Raw genomic sequence first — 18,117 nt, forward strand, 5'->3', positions numbered from 1 at the left:
AGTAAGTTTTTCAGTATTTTTACCCACTATTACCGCTCGGGAATCACGAGTGCAAAATGGCAACTTTGTCCAGGCAGACCCTGCACTGACCTGACTGCGTGACTCACCCTGCACTCCACTTGGCTGTGCCTTTACCAGGTTAGCCGCTCGGGGATCCCAATGTTCTTACAGTAATTAGTACACTGAAGAAGGCACTAGCCTTAGTTTTATATAGTTCACCTTCAGTAAACTGGCAAATTTGCCACTAAAAGCCCCTGAGGTCCTGCCTGGAGCCCCTGCCCTCACCGTACAGCTGCTGAATAGCCCTCCTGTCCTCGGAGTCCAGCTCCACGGTGCTGCCAGTAGGGGAGTAGTAGGGGTGCATCACCGAGCCGGGGCGGAGGAGGTGGGGCAGCCCCAGGACGTGGCCTATCTCATGAACCGCCACCTGCAAAAAAAACACAAGAAACCTTTTAGGCAAAACAAGATGACAAAACACTTAAATACAGTGGCACCAAAATTATTCAAAAACTTTGAATATACAGTTTTATAATTCAGGGTCATTATAACCTTCTCCACAGTACAAAGGGCTGCCTTATAATGATGGAGAACTATATATTTTTATTGGGCACTATCAGCACACTCCTGAAGCTTGCCTTATAAAAAGATTATTCAGTTAATAACAATTAGTTTAATTAGCACTTTACACCACTTTAGGTAGGGCATGTAAACTGTCAGAATTAGTTCAAGTATTGTATTAACAGTAACTAATTATTTTATAGTCAAGGTATTTAGCTTTGAAGGAAAGTTATTTCACAGTATAGAAGCTAAATACTTTGAATCAGCTTTTAGAAGAGAGTTTAACGATTTTCATTTCTGTGCTGTGGTTCACTTAAAATCTTTCACATGCATTACAGGTGTAACAGAGTCAAGAATGCCCTTTTCACATTTATTTTACACTTATGTTATTATTTTTATAATTGTATTTATTGATTTTCATTAGTGCACGCTTTATGTTGTCTGACACGTTATAATTGATTTGTATCACATTATGTTGGCTTCTCAACTCGTTTCCCTATATCTGTCTTATTAGGCACAGACTAATTGAATTATTGATTAAGTTACACACCTGAATATAAATAGCCCATGTTTTTACAAACGGGATGGCCATCCTGGGGTTTGCGTTTGTCTGTGCAGAGTGGGAACGCAGCGTTTGGAGCGTGGAACGACGAGTAAGAGAGAGTGAAACGGACCGGTAAATGAAGCGTCCCAACTAAGTATTGGGATGATATGCCGGTGTTGAATAATGAACCTGAGCGGCTTGACTGTTTTTAGCCTGGCAGTAGCCGACAGGAATTTAGGAAGTGAAACAGAATAGGCTATACTGTGATGCTAGTCTTTCTGTCTCTCTCCAACTCCCCAGTAATGTTGTTGAAGCTGACACCCTGGGATCCTTCAAGAAGCTGCTTGATGAGATTCTGGGATCAATAAGGTTCTAACAACCAAATGAGCAAGATGGGCCTCCACTTGTTTGTAAACTTTCTTATGTTCATTCTTTCTCTCTCTCTCTCTCTCTCTCTCTCTCTCTCTCTCTCCCTCTCTCTCTCTCTCTCTCTCTCTCTCTCTGTGTGTCTGTGTTCCCTTCCCTGTACGGACATTGTGTGTGTGTATTTAGAATTTTATATTAATGTGCAAAGCTACATGCATCTACTTTCTGCAATACATTTTTTAGAGTACTGTGGTAGGGTGTGGGAAGACACGAGACAGACACAAAGTTCAAATATGAAACGCCAGCACAGGCGCCCAGATTTATTAGGGTGAGCTTGGTTGGCAGGTGTTTTGTTATAGTTCGGGGCACTCTACCAACAATGGTATTGTGCCCCATCTTCATACAACACACACAGATGTGTAATCCAAAGTAACAATAAGTGAAAAGGCGAAAGGAAAAAAAAGGAAAACAAAATACTTTAAGGAAAAACTACAAAATAAAGTGTGCAGGTTTTTACCGTGGCTCGTTGCTCCCTCTAGTGGGAGCCCCGAGGAACAGGCACTGTTCTGTACCCTCTCATACACTGTGGGACGGCTCAGTCCCGCTAAACTTGCTAACTAAAAATAGTAGAACCGTAAATAACCTGTGTGGCTTGCTTGCACCCAGGGTCTGTAAGCCTCACGCTGAATTGCCACTCCGTCTCTCTGAGTCGCTGCTCCAGAGACCCTGCTTTTCAAGATTCTGCCGTGAAGTCATGCTCCACTATGTTTCCTGTATGAGCCAGAGAGGATACAAAACAGCGCCTTTTTATTAATTAATTCACCCCGTGTAGTCCCACCCCCCAGCCAATGACAGAACATCAGCCGATTTCCTCACAGCTGAGTCCTGTCAACAAAACATTGCCTGACAGCGTGGGAATACACGGAGAATACGAACCCCCTACAGGCTCCCACATGCACCTGACGGCCAGTCCAGATCCCTCCCCTCTCACATATCCTCCCCCTCAGAATGGCACCACCGGTCCATTCGAAAATCCTACACCTCTATGCCTTCCCAAGAGAAAAAATCTGTGTTTTGGTGCAGTTTTCCTGCTCGGTGGACAACCCTGAAGGCATAGGGCTGCAGCGCCAGGTACCATCATGTGATACGGGCGTTGTTATCTTTCATTCGGTGGAGCCATGCCAAGGGGGCATGAACTGTGATGAGGGTGAAGTGTCGGCACAGGAGGTAGTACCGGAGTGACTCGACTGCCCATTTTACTGCGAGACACTCCTTCTCGATGGTACTATAGTTTTTCTCACGGGGAAGGGGCTTCCTGCTGATATACAGGACCGGGTGCTTGCTTCCCCGCACCTCCTGGGACAACACTGCCCCGAAACCTGTCTCAGATGCATCCGTCTGTAGGGTAAACCTCCGACTAAAGTCCGGACTGCACAGCACTGGCTTGCTACACAGCCTCCTCTTCAAGGCGAGAAAGGCCCCCTGACACGACCGTCCACTGGACCGTATTTGGGGCAGCCTTCCGGGTTAGGTCTGTCAAGGGAGCGGTGAGAGTAGCAAAGTTCGGGATGAACTTACGATAATATCCCGCCATTCCCAAGAAAGAGCACACCTGGGTTTTTGTGGTAGGAGTCGGCCAGTCAGCCAAGGCTTTCACCTTTGCAACAAGCGGTCAGATCTGGCCGCCTCCTACCCGATACCCCAAATACTCTGACTCAATCTTCCCAATTGCAGACTTCTTTGGGTTAGCAGTGAGCCCAGACTCCCGCAAGGATTGCAGCACTGCCGCTACCTTACACAGATGACTCGGCCAGTCCTCACTGTGGATAACAACATCATCTATGTAAGCAGCGGCGTACTGCTGATGGGGCCGCAAAATGCGATCCATCATCCGCTGGAAAGTGGCCGGCGCTCCATGCAACCCAAAGGGCATGGTAGTAAACTGGTATAACCCGAAGGGAGTCGAAAATGCTGTTTTCTCCCGTGATTCTGGGGTCAGGGGTATCTGCCAGTACCCCTTCATTAAATCCAGTGTAAAGTGAGCCGTGCCTAGATGCTCCAGCAATTCATCTACCCGGGGCATGGGCTAAGCCTAAAATCAATGCAAAATCATGTCGACCCGTCTGGCTTATCTACTAAAACGTTCGGACTATTCCAGTCACTTTGGGACTCTTCTATTACCCCCAGCTTGAGCATTTCCTCAATCTCCACTTTCACTACCTGTCTTTTACGTTCAGGTATGCGGTATAGCCTTTGACAAACTCGTGTCCCCAGCTCAATTTCAATATGATGATGGGCTACTCGAGTCTGCCCCGGGACTGGAGAGAACACGTCAGGAAAAGCAGCCACCAGATTGTGAACCTCACGTTTCTGTCTTGGTGTCAGGTTATTACCAACCTGAACCGACCCCATCCTCGCCAAGACAGAAAGATCAGGTCCCAAATCAGTGAAGTCACCTGTGGGTGTTGCTAACAACGTCTCCCATTGAACCCAAGGCTTCAGGAGGTTCACATGATAAATGTGCTTTTCCCTCCTTCGTCCCGACTGGCAGACCTCGTAATCCACCGTACCAACCCGGTGTGTAACCTCAAAGGGTCCTTGCCACTTTGCCAAGAGTTTAGACTCAGAGCTGGGTAATAATAAAAGCACTTTATCCCCCGGCTGAAATGCACGCAAACGGTCCCCTCTATTGTAATTGGTCTCCTGCCTGTGTTGTGCCTGCTGCAGATTGTCACAAGCCCATTGACCTACAGACTCAAGACACCTGCGCAGATCCAACACATACCGGACCATATTGGTCGAATTGTCCTGCTGTTCCTCCCACATCTCTCTGACGAGATCGAGCATGCCCCGGGGTCTCCTCCTATACAGCAGCTCGAACGGGGAGAACCCTGTGGAAGCCTGCGGTACCTCTCTAATCGCAAAAAGGAGGGGATGAATCAGTTTATCCCAGTTGAGCACATCGCTTTCAATGAACCTACGCATCATGCTTTTTAGAGTTTTGTTAAAATGCTCTACCAAACCATCAGATTGAGGGTGATAAACTGATGTCCCGATAGTCTTAATCCCCAAAAGTTTGCATGATTCACGGACCAGCCGTGACATAAAATTGGTTCCTTGGTCGGTAAGCATTTCTCTGGGAATCCCTACCCGGGAGAAAACTTTAACAAGCTCGTCGGCGACAGATTTAGCGGAGGCAGAGCGAAGTGGTATGGCCTCTGGAAAACGCGTAGTGTAATCCAGAATAACCAACAGGTGCGTGTATCCCGACACACTTCGCTCCGCCGGTCCGACTATATCTACCCCAATACGCTCGAACGAAGCTTCCACAAGTGGCAATGGCACAAGGGGGGCTAGTGGCATGGCTCTGGGGCTGGCACGTTGGCATTCTGGGCACTGCTCACAAAACCGCCTCACGTCGCCATCCAACCCCAGCCAATTGAATCATGCCTCAAGTCTCGCTTTAGTTTTGTCCCTACCCAAGTGACCAGACAGGGGAACAGCATAAGCCAAATGCAATAAATCTTCCCTAAAAGGCTTAGGGACAAGCAACTGGTGACGCACCTCCCCGGTCTGGTGCAATTTATCAACCCGATATAGTAGGTCACGGTAAATTTCAAAGTGTGGGTATGCAGCGACACGACCAGGCTCAACCACTCGAACATTAACCACCTCTTCTTGATCAAATAGCCGACCTAGCGCGTCGTCACATCCTTGCTCGAGTCAAAAGTCACGGGAGCGAGCTAAAAAATCAGCTCCCATGGCTTCCAACTCGGGGTCGGGTCGATCCCGAACGGAGACGGAAGGACCAGGCTCCTGTGCTGGTTCCTGCACCTCCCCCCCAGAATCTTCGCCAACTGCCCCCACCTGAACCTGACTGGACTCCCTCCATTGCCAGCCCTCATTCTTAGCGGCCCGGTGTTCCCTTTTTGTTTTACGGGGTTTAAATCTGTGACAAAACCAAGCCGAGCCGCGGAAGGGAAAGATATCTCCAATTATTTCCTCCTTCTTTACCAATGGGGAAGGCAGGGCAACCGCAGCTGCTACCCAATCATTGAACTGCAGGCAGTCCCGCCCCAAAATGACAGGTTGTGGCAACTGAGGAACCAAGCCTACCTGTATGCATGTTGTTATAGTGCCAATTTGTAGTGTTATCCAGACCTTAGGGTAGGTGCAAATATCCCCATGTATACATTTAATGTTATCCCATCCCAACAATCGGTTATGCCCCGGTGAGATCAACCCTTCTTGTATTAGACACTGACCACACCCTGAATCCAAGAGAGCCCGAGTTTATGTCCCTTCCACTGTCACAGGAAGAACAAAACTCATTTGCTGGAGTGACCGAGATAACTGAATATGCTTACCTGACCCAGCAAGGTCACACTCCATGGCAGGGCAGTCGCGAGCCAGGTGACCCAGGTCGTGGCACGTCCAACACCTCGGTTGGCTGCTTTCTCTCCCTGAAGCCTCTGCCGGAGGTTGAAAGACAGGAGCAATCAAAGGGCTCCGTCTAAATGGCCCGTCTAAGTCCCTTCACCAGGGGAAATGTGGGCCGCTGGTGCTGAGGCAGCAGACTTGTAGGGTGCAGTGCTAGGAGCGGGCTCAGCTGCCTGGTATCTCTCTGCCATGGTGACTGCCTCATTCAGGGTTCCGGGTACCTGTCTTCGTACCCACAGTCCCAGGACCAGTCCCAAAGCCTCCAGGAACTGCTCCAGCACAACCAATTCCACGACCTGATCCTTGGAGTTGGTGCCGGGATCCAGCCATCCCACGGCATAATCGCGGAGACGGTGGGCTAGTGTACGGGGATGTTTGGGCAGCAGCTTGCGCCTCCCCGGTTAACTGCGGAAGAAGGTAGCTCGCCCACCGGACCTGGGGCCACTGATTGGCCTCCTCCAAAGCTTCAAACAGGCGAAGGTATGCCTCCGGGCGATCCTCCGCCGTCATTTTAGTAGGCTGCTGCCATCTGGAAGCAGCCTCAGTCCCTCCCTGCACCGCCGCTGACAGTGTCTGGTGCAGAAGGGCCATCATCTCTGCAAACTGCATTGCATCCATTCTGATGATTTTTTATTTATTTTTCAAATGGGCATTGCTGTGTCTTGGCAATGCCAGTTATCCCACTGCTGACAACAACGTGTGGTAGGGTGTGGGAAGACACGAGACAGACACAAAGTTCAAATATGAAACGCTGGCACAGGCGCCCAGATTTATTAGGGTGAGCTTGGTTGGCAGGTGTTTTGTTATAGTTCGGGGCACTCTACCAACAATGGTATTGTGCCCCATCTTCATACAACACACACAGGAGGTTGTGTGGTCCAGTGGTTAAAGAAAAGGGCTTGTAACCAGGAGGTCCCCGGTTCAAATCCCACCTCAGCCACTGACTCATTGTGTGACCCTGAGCAAGTCACTTAACATCCTTGTGCTCCGTCTTTCGGGTGAGACGTAGTTGTAAGTGACTCTGCAGCTGATGCATAGTTCACACACCCTAGTCTCTGTAAGTCACCTTGGATAAAGGCGTCTGCTAAATAAACAAATAATAATAATAACACAGATGTGTAATAAGTAACAATAAGTGAAAAGGTGAAAGGAAAAAGGAAAACAAAATACTTTAAGGAAAAACTACAAAATAAAGTGTGCAGGTTTTTGCCGCGGCTCGTTGCTCCCTCTAGTGGTGGGAGCCCCAAGGAACAGGCACTGTTCTGTAACCTCTCATACACTGTGGGACGGCTCAGTCCCGCTAAACTTGCTAACTAAAAGTAGTAGAACCGGGTCTGTAAGCTTCGCGCTGAACTGCCACTCTGTCTCTCCGAGTCGCTGCTCCAGAGACCCTGCTTTTCAAGATTCTGCCGTAAAGTCACGCTCCACTATGTTTCCTGTATGAGCCAGAGAGGATACAAAACAGCGCCTTTTTATTAATTAATTCACCCCGTATAGCCCCACCCCCCAGCCAATGACAGAATGTCAGCCAATTTCCTCACAGCTGAGTCCTGTCAACAAAACATTGCCTGACAGCGTGGGAATACACAGAGAATACGAACCCCCTACAGGCTCCCACATGCACCTGACGGCCAGTCCAGATCCCTCCCCTCTCACAGGTACACACTATTTTATTCTAACTATTCCTTTACCAAAAACATTTCTGACACCAGCACAGCAGCACTGTTCCAAAGGAGTCAAACAAAAATATGAGGCACATTAAACCATGGGTGAATGTCAATCAAATTCACTGTCATGGAAATATGGAAGGTAGTGAAGGAAATGTTTATGGTCATTACACAAAAACGTGACACTTGCAGGCAATCTGTGAGCTTGTGTAACTTCCTGTTGCAGACAAGATTGTAGAGAGCACATGGACCCTCCAGTTCTGTTTCAGGACGGAGATGCGATTGGGTTTTATCTCCGGGTGTAGATGGAAGTGTGCTGGAAGCAGTGGCATGCTCAGCAGCTGCTGGGAGTGGAGGAAGATTATGTCCCTACAACTACAACAAACTGCACTGCCAACAAGGACACTGGAAGGACACTGGAATGCATTGCCGATGGAACTTGGATCAGAGGCTTCCCATCGTCAATTTAAACATTTGTTGTTCCACTATCTTATGTGATTGTAATTTGCTATTGAACACTGTTGTAAACAAGCTAATGATACTCATGTGGCCTTGTGACTGAGCTGTTGTTGAGTCGCGTGTGGGTGGTGACGTCACGGACCAGAAACAGAAACCAAAACAGGTAAGGAATGGCGGTGGTGAAACTGCAGCACTACAGCGCTCAGCTATTTTATTAAATAATAAAACAAACAAAAGATTTAAACAAACAACAAAACAAAAAGGCAATTAAATAGTACCCATAGTAATGAAACAGAACAGGACTAAGGGACAATACAGCTTGAAGATGGTCATATTTGTTTTGATAAATTCACAACCTATTAAATATGTTATTATAAACCACGGTCACTAACATTTCCTGACAATACATACAAAATATTATCCACACGCGTGGTATAAAAACAACTGTCTAGTTTAAAACAGCTCCTTAAAACAATTTAAAAACATTATCTACCAATAACTGTAAACACTTATGCAGGTGAGACATTTGAAATGAATCAATAGCTACCTTGAGCAGGCTGACCCCTGGGTGGGAGTCGGAGGTGCTATAGGCCTCATTGTCATCAAAGTGGATGTCCCCATGCTGCAGGCTGTGCGCCAGCTCCTGCCAAGCTCCGTCGAACACCTGCGGACAGCCCAAGTGACGGCCTGCAGAAACACATTACACTGCACATAGACACGGGGCCAGGCTCTCAAAGCCATTCACAGTACTCCAAATCATTAAAGGAAAAAAACGATAAAACAGCAACGTAAGACTACATATATATTCCCGAGTGCAATATCTGAGTTGTTTACTTCTGGTTTGGTCAAATTCAAGCCTAGAATAGTTCCCTAAATATTGTTCAAATTGTTTGCAAAGAGCAGTTCACAGAATGAATCCTTGGATGGGAGACCTTCAATGAACCAGATGCTGCTGTGTTTATGAAATAGTGTTATGTATTATGAGCAATGCACATGTTAAACCAAGGTGTACTATTTGGAAATGAAGGCTGAAATAACATAAAAATACACATTTGGTTGATTTTATTATTTGATGGAGTGTACAGATTTTTGGGCAGAAGTAAAAAACGTAGGTGTTATATTTGAAACCGACCTCTCTTTTGAAGCACGTAAATTTTTTTTACAAAAATGTCCTTTTTTCATTTAAGAAATATTGCAGGACTGAGAGGCATTCTCTCCAGGCAGGATGCAGAGAGATTAATGCATGCTTTTATATCTTCTAGGATTGATTATTGCAATGGTCTTTTCATTGGTCTTTTCAGCCTACAGATGCCTTGACCAGACTGCACCCAGCTACCTCCAGACCCTCATCTCTCCCTACACCCCCACTCGACCTCTCCGCTCCGCCTGCACTAGAAGACTGGCTCTACCTCCGCTACGCTCCCCTGCCTCCCGAGCCCGCTCCTTCTCCACCCTTGCTCCGCAGTGGTGGAACGACCTTCCTACAGATGTCAGGACTGCCCAGTCCCTGACCACATTCCGGCGCCTCCTTAAGACTCACCTCTTCAAACAGCACCTGTAGAACTCCTCTGTTGTATCCTGGGACACTATCACCCTTCATTTAAATATGCTTTATTTTGCTCTTATCTGCCCCCTATTTTACTGCATTTAATCCTGTACTTCAGAATATTGTAATCTGCCAAGTGTTTAACCTGTAGTATTTTGTACTTAATCATATCCTGATGTAACTATCACTATTTAATCATATCCTGATGTAACTTTCACTATTATCTGCTGTATTATTGAATTGTGGTTTGTCACACTTGAAAAAATTATTGTATTTCTTGCCCTTATTGTATGACTTGTATTGTAACACTTGAATGTATTTGTATTTGCTTGCGATTGTAAGTCGCCCTGGATAAGGGCGTCTGCTAAGAAATAGTTAATAATAATAATAATAATAATAATAATAATAATTGGAACTAGCCACAACATTATTTCCCGCCTCCAACTTGTACAAAATGCTGCTGCTAGAATTTTAACTTGTGCCAAGAGGCGAGAGCATATCCCCCTTGTACTGGCATCCTTGCATTGGCTCCATGTTAGTTTTCGAATAGATTTTAAGGTGTTGCTGTTAACTTATAAGTAGGCTTGCTAGTATTCGATTTTGATTTTTTTGCCAAATCGACAATTAATATCGACATTCAAGCAGAGAATGGGTGAAATTGACCTTTATGCTTAAAAAAAAAAAAAAAAACTTTTTATACCATTGATAAAAATAGTCTCATTTAGCGAAACACGTTTATCATATTCAACATGCAACAAAACCATGGTTACCAACATTCTAATTGAAATGTTATAGCAGAGCTATACCTTGTAAAGATAAAGATCCTACACAAATTTAAAAATGTTCTCAAATAAATCATAGAAAACGCAGCATACACAGACTTTTATAGCATAAATGTACGCGTATAAATATGCACAGACAAAACATTAGATAGTTGAACAGAACTAACTTGTACTTATCTGGAGTCTGAATCACTGGATGCTGGGTTATTGTCTGTACCCATTATTCAGGTGGTAGATCTTTTAGTTATATGGCACCTAAATTATGGAACAACTTGCCTATCACAATTAGAGAAGCCCCTTCAGTCAATGCCTTTAAATCTAGATTAAAAACCCATTTTTTATAGCCTGGCATTCTCCTCTAGATGAGCTGATATTCTCTGTCTCCATATTGATCCCACTGTTTCTCTTTTTAATATCCTAATTTGTTACCCCCTTTTTTTGTAATATGTATTGTTTTTATCCTTGTAAAGAGCTTTGTGGCGACCTGTCATGAAAGGCGCTATATACAAATAAAATTGATTGATTGATTGAATTATAGTAACACTAATGTCCTAATGGACCATGAAAAAAGAAAGCTCCACACCTGTTCCAAATCCCAGCTTGATGTCAATCTCTGACATGGATGCAGTGAGATCCTCCTGGAAGTCAATGGGCACCACTTCACTCCAGCGACGGAACGCCTGCCTGAGTGCCAGACGCTGCTCCATCAGGGTCAGGTGAGCGCTGTACCCTTCAGGCATGAGACGCCACTTCAGAAGACGCTTGGCAAATGCCATCCCTGACGCCAGTTCCAGTGTGGCATCGATCCTCCGTGCCCGTTTGGACCTGAAGGTCAGGAGAGTCAAAGACCTCTTCCTCAACTTGTGGATCAGGGAGCTCTTAGAATCATTCTGATTGGGAACATCAGCCTCAGTTGGGTTGGAATTGGGTGATAAAGTTTGGGTGTCAATTTGGTTTCTGAATGTTTGTTTCTCTCCTGACAATGTGTTGTTATTTCTCTGCACTAATGAGTTGGTTTTATGGGATAAAGGTTTAACAGCACCAGCTAATACCATTTTGGGATTAAAAAAAGCAGCTGGATCTCTAGGGGTGAGTGTTTGGGGTTTAGTGTCCTGCTGTCCAGACACTGAGCTGCGAAGGTCCTCCTTGTACTCTGTTTCAGGCATGGGCAGAAGCAAGCAACCTTGAGGAGGCAGTCCTTCTTCAAAGAGGCCCATATCAGACTTGGCAGCAGGGTTTCTATGAAAGGGTTGTTTCTCCCAGTTCCCAGCCTCTGCCCTTCCATTTTTGTTGAGATGTCTCTGAAAATGAGAAGAAACAAGGCTCATGTTTTATTTAAAGGAGCATTTACTTTCCCCAGCTGGAGATGACACCACCTGCATAGGGGATTTAGTGAGGTGGTCGTACAAATCCAATTGACATGGAACTTGGTATTAACATTATTTAGCAAAAGTTATTGAGCGTATCAGATTGTGGAGATACATGCATGTCTGGACATCCATCCCTCTTTATGTCACTTACATTTTTGCATATGTCTGGAGAACTGCTTATCAAACTGTAATCAGACATGTCATTGCTAATTCTTATTCTGTACTATTCTGTAAATAGTGTGATACATGTCCTGGTCATCAACTTCTCCATCATACTGAGAGCTCTAATGTTTAATTCACAGCCATGGCGGGAGATGTATGATACATTACTGACATACTTGTTTTTATTGTTAAATCACTTTGTATATATAGACTTGCCATGAACAGAAATTGAAAAGCAATTGTTCATATGTTGGTACAGTATGTTAGTTGTTAATATTTAAATACCACAGTGTGACTGAAACAGAATGGTATGAATAGAATTTTGCCAATGAAGTAATTTCTCTTTTTGATTGAGAATCAACATTTTGCAAAGTGTATTCATTTAACAAACGCTCTGATTCACCTGTGCTAAATTACTTTACAATTATCCATTCATTTACTGTATTTATAGTATCCAACTATGGCCTGGATTCATTCATATTTATATCACTGCTTAGCCATGTAACTATTGTGCCAGGGCAGATCCCTACCTGTAAATAATGTGGTGTTTATGTGTGTTTTGGTGGTGGTTGGCAGGGATGGGGTTAATCCCTAGCCCTGCCAAATACATGGGAGAATGTGGCTGTTCCCAGTTATCTTATTTGGGAACAGCCACATTCTAAAAAGAGAGCTTTAAGCTCCATTAAGGAAAGGGGTGCCAGGGAGCTGGTACTGTGTTGTCAGCCAGGGAGTGCTGTGTGTCAAGAAAAGACAGTATTGTGTGTTTATACCTGAAGTAAATGTGTGTGACTGGTAAACAGCTTAGCTGTCTGGTGGTGTTCAAAGTAAGAGTGCTTTTGTTGGGTAAACGGCTTAGCCATCCCAACCCTTTACTTAAGAAAAGCTGTGTTTAGTGTAGGTCTCCAAGTGGAGATAGGCTTTTGTTTATGCTTTGTTTTATTTTAATTTCTATATATAATGCAAGTGCTTGAAAAGTACAGTTCTGTGTCTGGGTCTGCTTCAAAAGGGTGCAAACAAACCTTAAAACAAGTGAAATCTTTCACACTACAGGTTATGTAATAGTCCTATAGCACTATTGTATCTATATACTGTATCTGGTTCCAGCCTATTAAACCAATGCTGGTCTGAGTGTGTATGAGAAGCACTCACCACGGCGCTGCGAGTGCTGGTCACTGAGTGTGTATTATTATTATTATTATTATTATTATTATTATTATTATTATTATTATTATTATTATTATTATTATTAATAATAATAATAATAATAATAATAATATTTATTTATTTATTAGCAGACGCCCTTATCCAGGGCGACTTACAATTGTTACAAGATATCACATTATACATTATTTCACATTATACAGATATCACATTATTTTTACATACAATTACCCATTTATACAGTTGGGTTTTTATTGGAGCAATCTAGGTAAAGTACCTTGCTCAAGGGTACAACAGCAGTATCCCCCACCTGGGATTGAACCCATGACTCTCTGGTCAAGAGTCCAGAGCCCTCACCACTACTCACCACTGCGCTGCGAGTGCTGGTCTCGGAAAGTGTCAGATGCTGGCTCCTCATCTCACAGCACCCCCTGCAGGCAAGGAAGCAGAGAACCACCACAGGCACCAGCAGCGTAGGAACTGGCAGGTCCATATTCCCATTCAAGTGGCCTCTTGCCTCGGCAATGAAGGATCTTGACAATGGAACTGTACCCAGAGCTGAGATACAGTATTCAAACACTCACACGCACCTGCGATGAGCTCCATTTGGTGGTAGGCTGTCCTTTATTGCCATCCCATCTCGCACTACTGCCCTGCACACCTGTCCCTGTCATTGCCACTGGATCCATTCCCCGGGGCTGGCTTCATTACGGAAGGCACAAGAAAATGATACCGAGCTAATTACCATGCAATCTAATCATGTAGTTTTATTAAAACTCATGCTGATTGTTTGACAGGGGGAGATGCACTTAAGTGATCGTATCCAGTCAGCTAGCTTCCAGATCTCCATTCCAAGGCTGCATTGCCTTCCACATGACCCTGCTAATCAAAGGTATGCTGTGAAGCTAGTGAATTCATTAAAGAAGATGGCAATACAGACTACTGAGCAACTTCAGGGCACTGCATAGGTACTATGTATGGTTCACCATATCAATACCTACTAATGTATCGGGGACCTCTGAGCAATATTGGATTTAAATCCAGTGTGTTGTTGGTGTTGATATACTGGTTTGCATATGGTCCTGGTAGAGCTTTATTTGGGGTAATGCAATGGTAATATCATTTTAATGGTATCTCACTGAAGGACGATGAAGGCTAATTTCCAATGTGATGCTATGGCCATGCTGGTGTTGGAGAGTCAGATAGTCATGTATAGTAAAGCCTGTCTAATCCTGTCTAATGGGCAGCAGTGTGGAGTAGTGGTTAGGGCTCTGGACTCTTGACCGGAGGGTCGTGGGTTCAGTCCCAGGTGGGGGACACTGCTGCTGTACCCTTGAGCAAGGTACTTGTATGTTAAAATAATGTGATATCTTGTAACATTTGTAAGTCGCCCTGGATAAGGGCGTCTGCTAAGAAATAAATAATAATAATAATAATCCAGCCTCTCTACCAACTGGCATTCTGTACAATTCAGCAGTATTTTTGGGTCTCGACCAAATCCCTTTTAAAATTGTGGCATGATTTATAAGTCTTGTCTGCCTATAATCAATGTAAATCTGACTGTGCAGTCCAGCACCAAATGATGCAATGTTTCTTTTCTAAGTTTATAATTAGGGCTTCTGATTTTCGGTTTTAACCGATAAAACCCGGTAGCCAATAAACACGGAACACACCGGAAAAACCGTGGAAATGGTTAATACATTCACGTTGACTTTACCCTTTTCACATTTAAAAAAACAGAACCTACTACACAAATAATAACAAATACATTTCCCAGTGCTGCTGGGCAATGTCCCGCCTTCCTGACTTGCATCTATCTTTGATTAGTTGTGAATACTTTAAACCTGCCCCAACTACTGAGTGACAGCACATTTCTACATTTCTATTGGAGACTCTGCTTGTGAGATTAAAAACGAGATTACAATCAGGATGGAGACTTGTTAGAGGGATTTAAAGCTGTATTACAGTTAAGACACGGAGGATTTAAAACAGCATTATGGCAAAATGTACAAAAATGCATATACACAAAAATCCCAGAAGAATGTGCCCATGACCGTAGGGATTTCATTGTGGAAGACAGCATGTGGGTTGACACGCTTCGACCTGGGTCGAGCGAGACAAAATGCATGACGGCCGTTCATAAGCCAACGAAATAACAAACAGCCACGTCTGCATGAATGTTACACTTCCTCAAGGAACATTTCTGTTTATTCTGTTTAGACATATTTTTTGTTGATTGAGACACACCATGAGCCAGATTGCAGCAGGGATGTAGAAACATTTGCTGTAATCAACGGTTCAATCCAGGGAAGCTTGGATGGAAGCGTCCGTAACAAGCTGCTTCCAGGGCATTGACACGAGCATAGTTACTTGTGTCTGTCACCCAGGTCAACCCTGCTTCATCAAAAGCAGTGTGAAATCGACCCGCATGACACAGACCTGACCCGGGTAGGTTCCAATCCGGGTAGAGCATGCTTGTGTGAAAAGGGCTTAAGATGGAGTTGACCACCAGACACAATATGAATCGATCAATAAATAAATAAATATGTATTACTTGTCACGACGCATGTGCATCATCATATGAAATGAACAGAATAAGTAAGAGAAAAGCAATATGCAAGTGTATGTTAATAAACTATAATAATAAAGTAACAGACAAACTAATGTTAATAAACTAACTTAACACAGCACCCCTACACATGTTAAAAAATGCAGCAGCAGCTCTATATTAATTATGAATACATGTACAGGAGCAATATTCAAGACATGGACAAAATTATTTAACAGAATGGTGAAGCAACTCACCAGAATGGGAAACACCAAATTGCTCTGTGACTTTTTCCAACTTTTTGTAGCAAGAGAAACAGCGGCCATTTGTTTCCATGCCATTTTGTAGCGATGAGGTGCACTCGTGGAAATCAGAATACAAAACGAGGCAATGGTAAATGATGGCAGTTCTGGAAAGTTTGAATAAACCAAACAGTGTGCCTCAAGACACTCTCGTGATGACAAGTCACTTTTGAAAAGATTGAATAAACCATTTGAATGTAAGTTATGATGATAACTACCCATCACCCTCTGCAAACCCTACTAATCTACCCTCCTTCTCCTTCTTCTCACCCCTCTTGGACTCTGATCTTTGCACCCTACTCCAGGGCCACAAACCTACCATATGTGTGCTCTGTAACCCCTCCCCACTCACCTTTTCCAGGCTGCTGCTCACCCTCTGCCTCTCACTCTCTTTCTACAGGTGTCCCCTAAGGCTCAGTCCTGGGACCCCTCCTGTTTTCTCTCTACACCGTTCCCTGGGTCCCCTCATCTCCTCCAATGGCTTCTCGTATCATTTCTATGCTGATGATGCCAAGCTCTTTCTCTCTTTTCCCCGCTCTGACTTGCACATCTCCTCCCATATCGCTACCTGTCTCTCGGCCATCTCCTCCTGGATGCACTCACATCATCTTAAACTCAGCCTCTCCATATCAGACCTCCTTTTCTTCCTCTCCATCACTGATCTCTTTATCTCTATTATTCTTGAATCCACCACCCTCTCTCCCTCCTCATCCACCCAGAACCTCAGTGTCACCCTCGACCCCTCCCTCTCCTATTCTTAGCACATCTCTACTCTGGTACGCTCCTGTCACTTCTTCCTGAGCAACATACGCAGAATTTGCCCCTTCCTCACCAACTATTCCACACAGCTCCTAGTTCAGGCCCTGGTACTATCCCGACTTGACTTCCGCAACTCCCTCCTGCCCGGCCTCCCTGCTTCCGCTATCCGTCCTCTCCAGCTCGTCCAAAACTCTTTTGCTCACCTTGTCTTTTCCCTTCCTCGTTTCTCCCATGCTACTTTGCTGCTCTGCTCCCTCCACTGGCTCCATATTGCCACTCGCATCCAATTGTACTAGCCTATCGCTGTCTCAACCTTTCTGCTCCCTCCTACCTCCAGACTATTATTTCTCCTCACTGTTCTATTGCTGTCTTGACTTTTTTGCTCCCTCCTACCTCCAGACTATTATTTCTCCTCACTGTTCTATTGCTGTCTTGACTTTTCTGCTCCCTCCTACCTCCAGACTATTATTTCTCCTCACTCCCCCTCTCTCCCCTCCGCTCCACCAGAAGCAGATTAGCTGTACCCCCCCTCCGCTCCCCCGCTTCCAGAGCCCGCTTCTCCTTCATCCTTGCCCCTGAGTGGTGGAACGACCTACCCATGGATATCAGGACTGCTCAGCATCTAACCACCTTCCAGCACCTCCTCAAGAAAACACCTGTTCAGATAGCATCTGTAAACCTCACAACCCTCAACTATATGGCACTCAATTGTATCAGTACTTGCATCATCTTGTACTTGCACTTAACTGCTCCACACTTTGCTGTATTCTACTACTACTAAATTATAACTGTATTCTTTGTATCTTGTACTTGATTTTACTCTTAAAGGTAACAGTATTCACATGTCTTTGTAATTGCAATTATTTGAAATCGTTCTTGTCCATTTATTGTACTTACTGCTTGCTCAAAATGGAATGTACTCTTACAGCAAATATCTTTACTATAAGTTTAACTGCTCTTAGTCAATAATAGAGGTATGCTATAGACCGCCTATAACAGGGCAAGGAGCCCTGTACATGTATTTGTTTATTTATTTTTAGAACAGGGTCTCCCCCTCCGCTCCTGTGCAGGTTATTGTTTTGTATTTGTTTGTTATGATTTATGTATGTATGTATTTATATATGACGGCGAAGCGCCGCATGTTTTGTTATTGTTTTGATTTTATTGAAAATGTGTTCTGGCAGAGGTGAGACTGGGTACTCATCCTCTGCAGATTGTGGCCGAGGGGTAATGAGATAATTGATAGTTAACCCCTCGGCCACACTAAATAAAAGCCTGCAGCCTGCAGTGGTGGGTGTACAGAGGAGCGAGAGCGAGAAAAGATTAAAAAAATACAGGATCAGTGAAGGCAATTGCCCAGCCTGAACTGTATTGTTTGTATTTTGGGTTTGTGATTATTTTGTTTAAGTGTTTTATTTTTGCTCTGTGAGCAAGTCTTTTTTCTGTTTAAATA

At 44.5% G+C, this 18,117-nt stretch overlaps 1 protein-coding gene across 1 annotated transcript in view; it reads right to left on the minus strand.

The window, feature by feature from the left end:
* The window catches only part of LOC117397766 (matrix metalloproteinase-21-like), a 50,687-nt gene that overhangs the window by 23,533 nt on the left and 9,037 nt on the right, over window positions 1-18,117 (minus strand). The window contains exons 2-4 of the mRNA XM_059008768.1: window positions 10,946-11,663; window positions 8,582-8,721; window positions 286-427 (exon numbers count right to left, since the gene is read on the minus strand). Coding sequence (XP_058864751.1) covers window positions 286-427; window positions 8,582-8,721; window positions 10,946-11,579 — 916 coding nt within the window. The 5' untranslated portion in view covers window positions 11,580-11,663. The remainder of the gene's footprint in view (window positions 1-285; window positions 428-8,581; window positions 8,722-10,945; window positions 11,664-18,117) is intronic.

The sequence above is a fragment of the Acipenser ruthenus genome, chromosome 37 (genome assembly GCF_902713425.1).
Source record: "Acipenser ruthenus chromosome 37, fAciRut3.2 maternal haplotype, whole genome shotgun sequence".
Taxonomy (NCBI): domain Eukaryota; kingdom Metazoa; phylum Chordata; class Actinopteri; order Acipenseriformes; family Acipenseridae; genus Acipenser; species Acipenser ruthenus.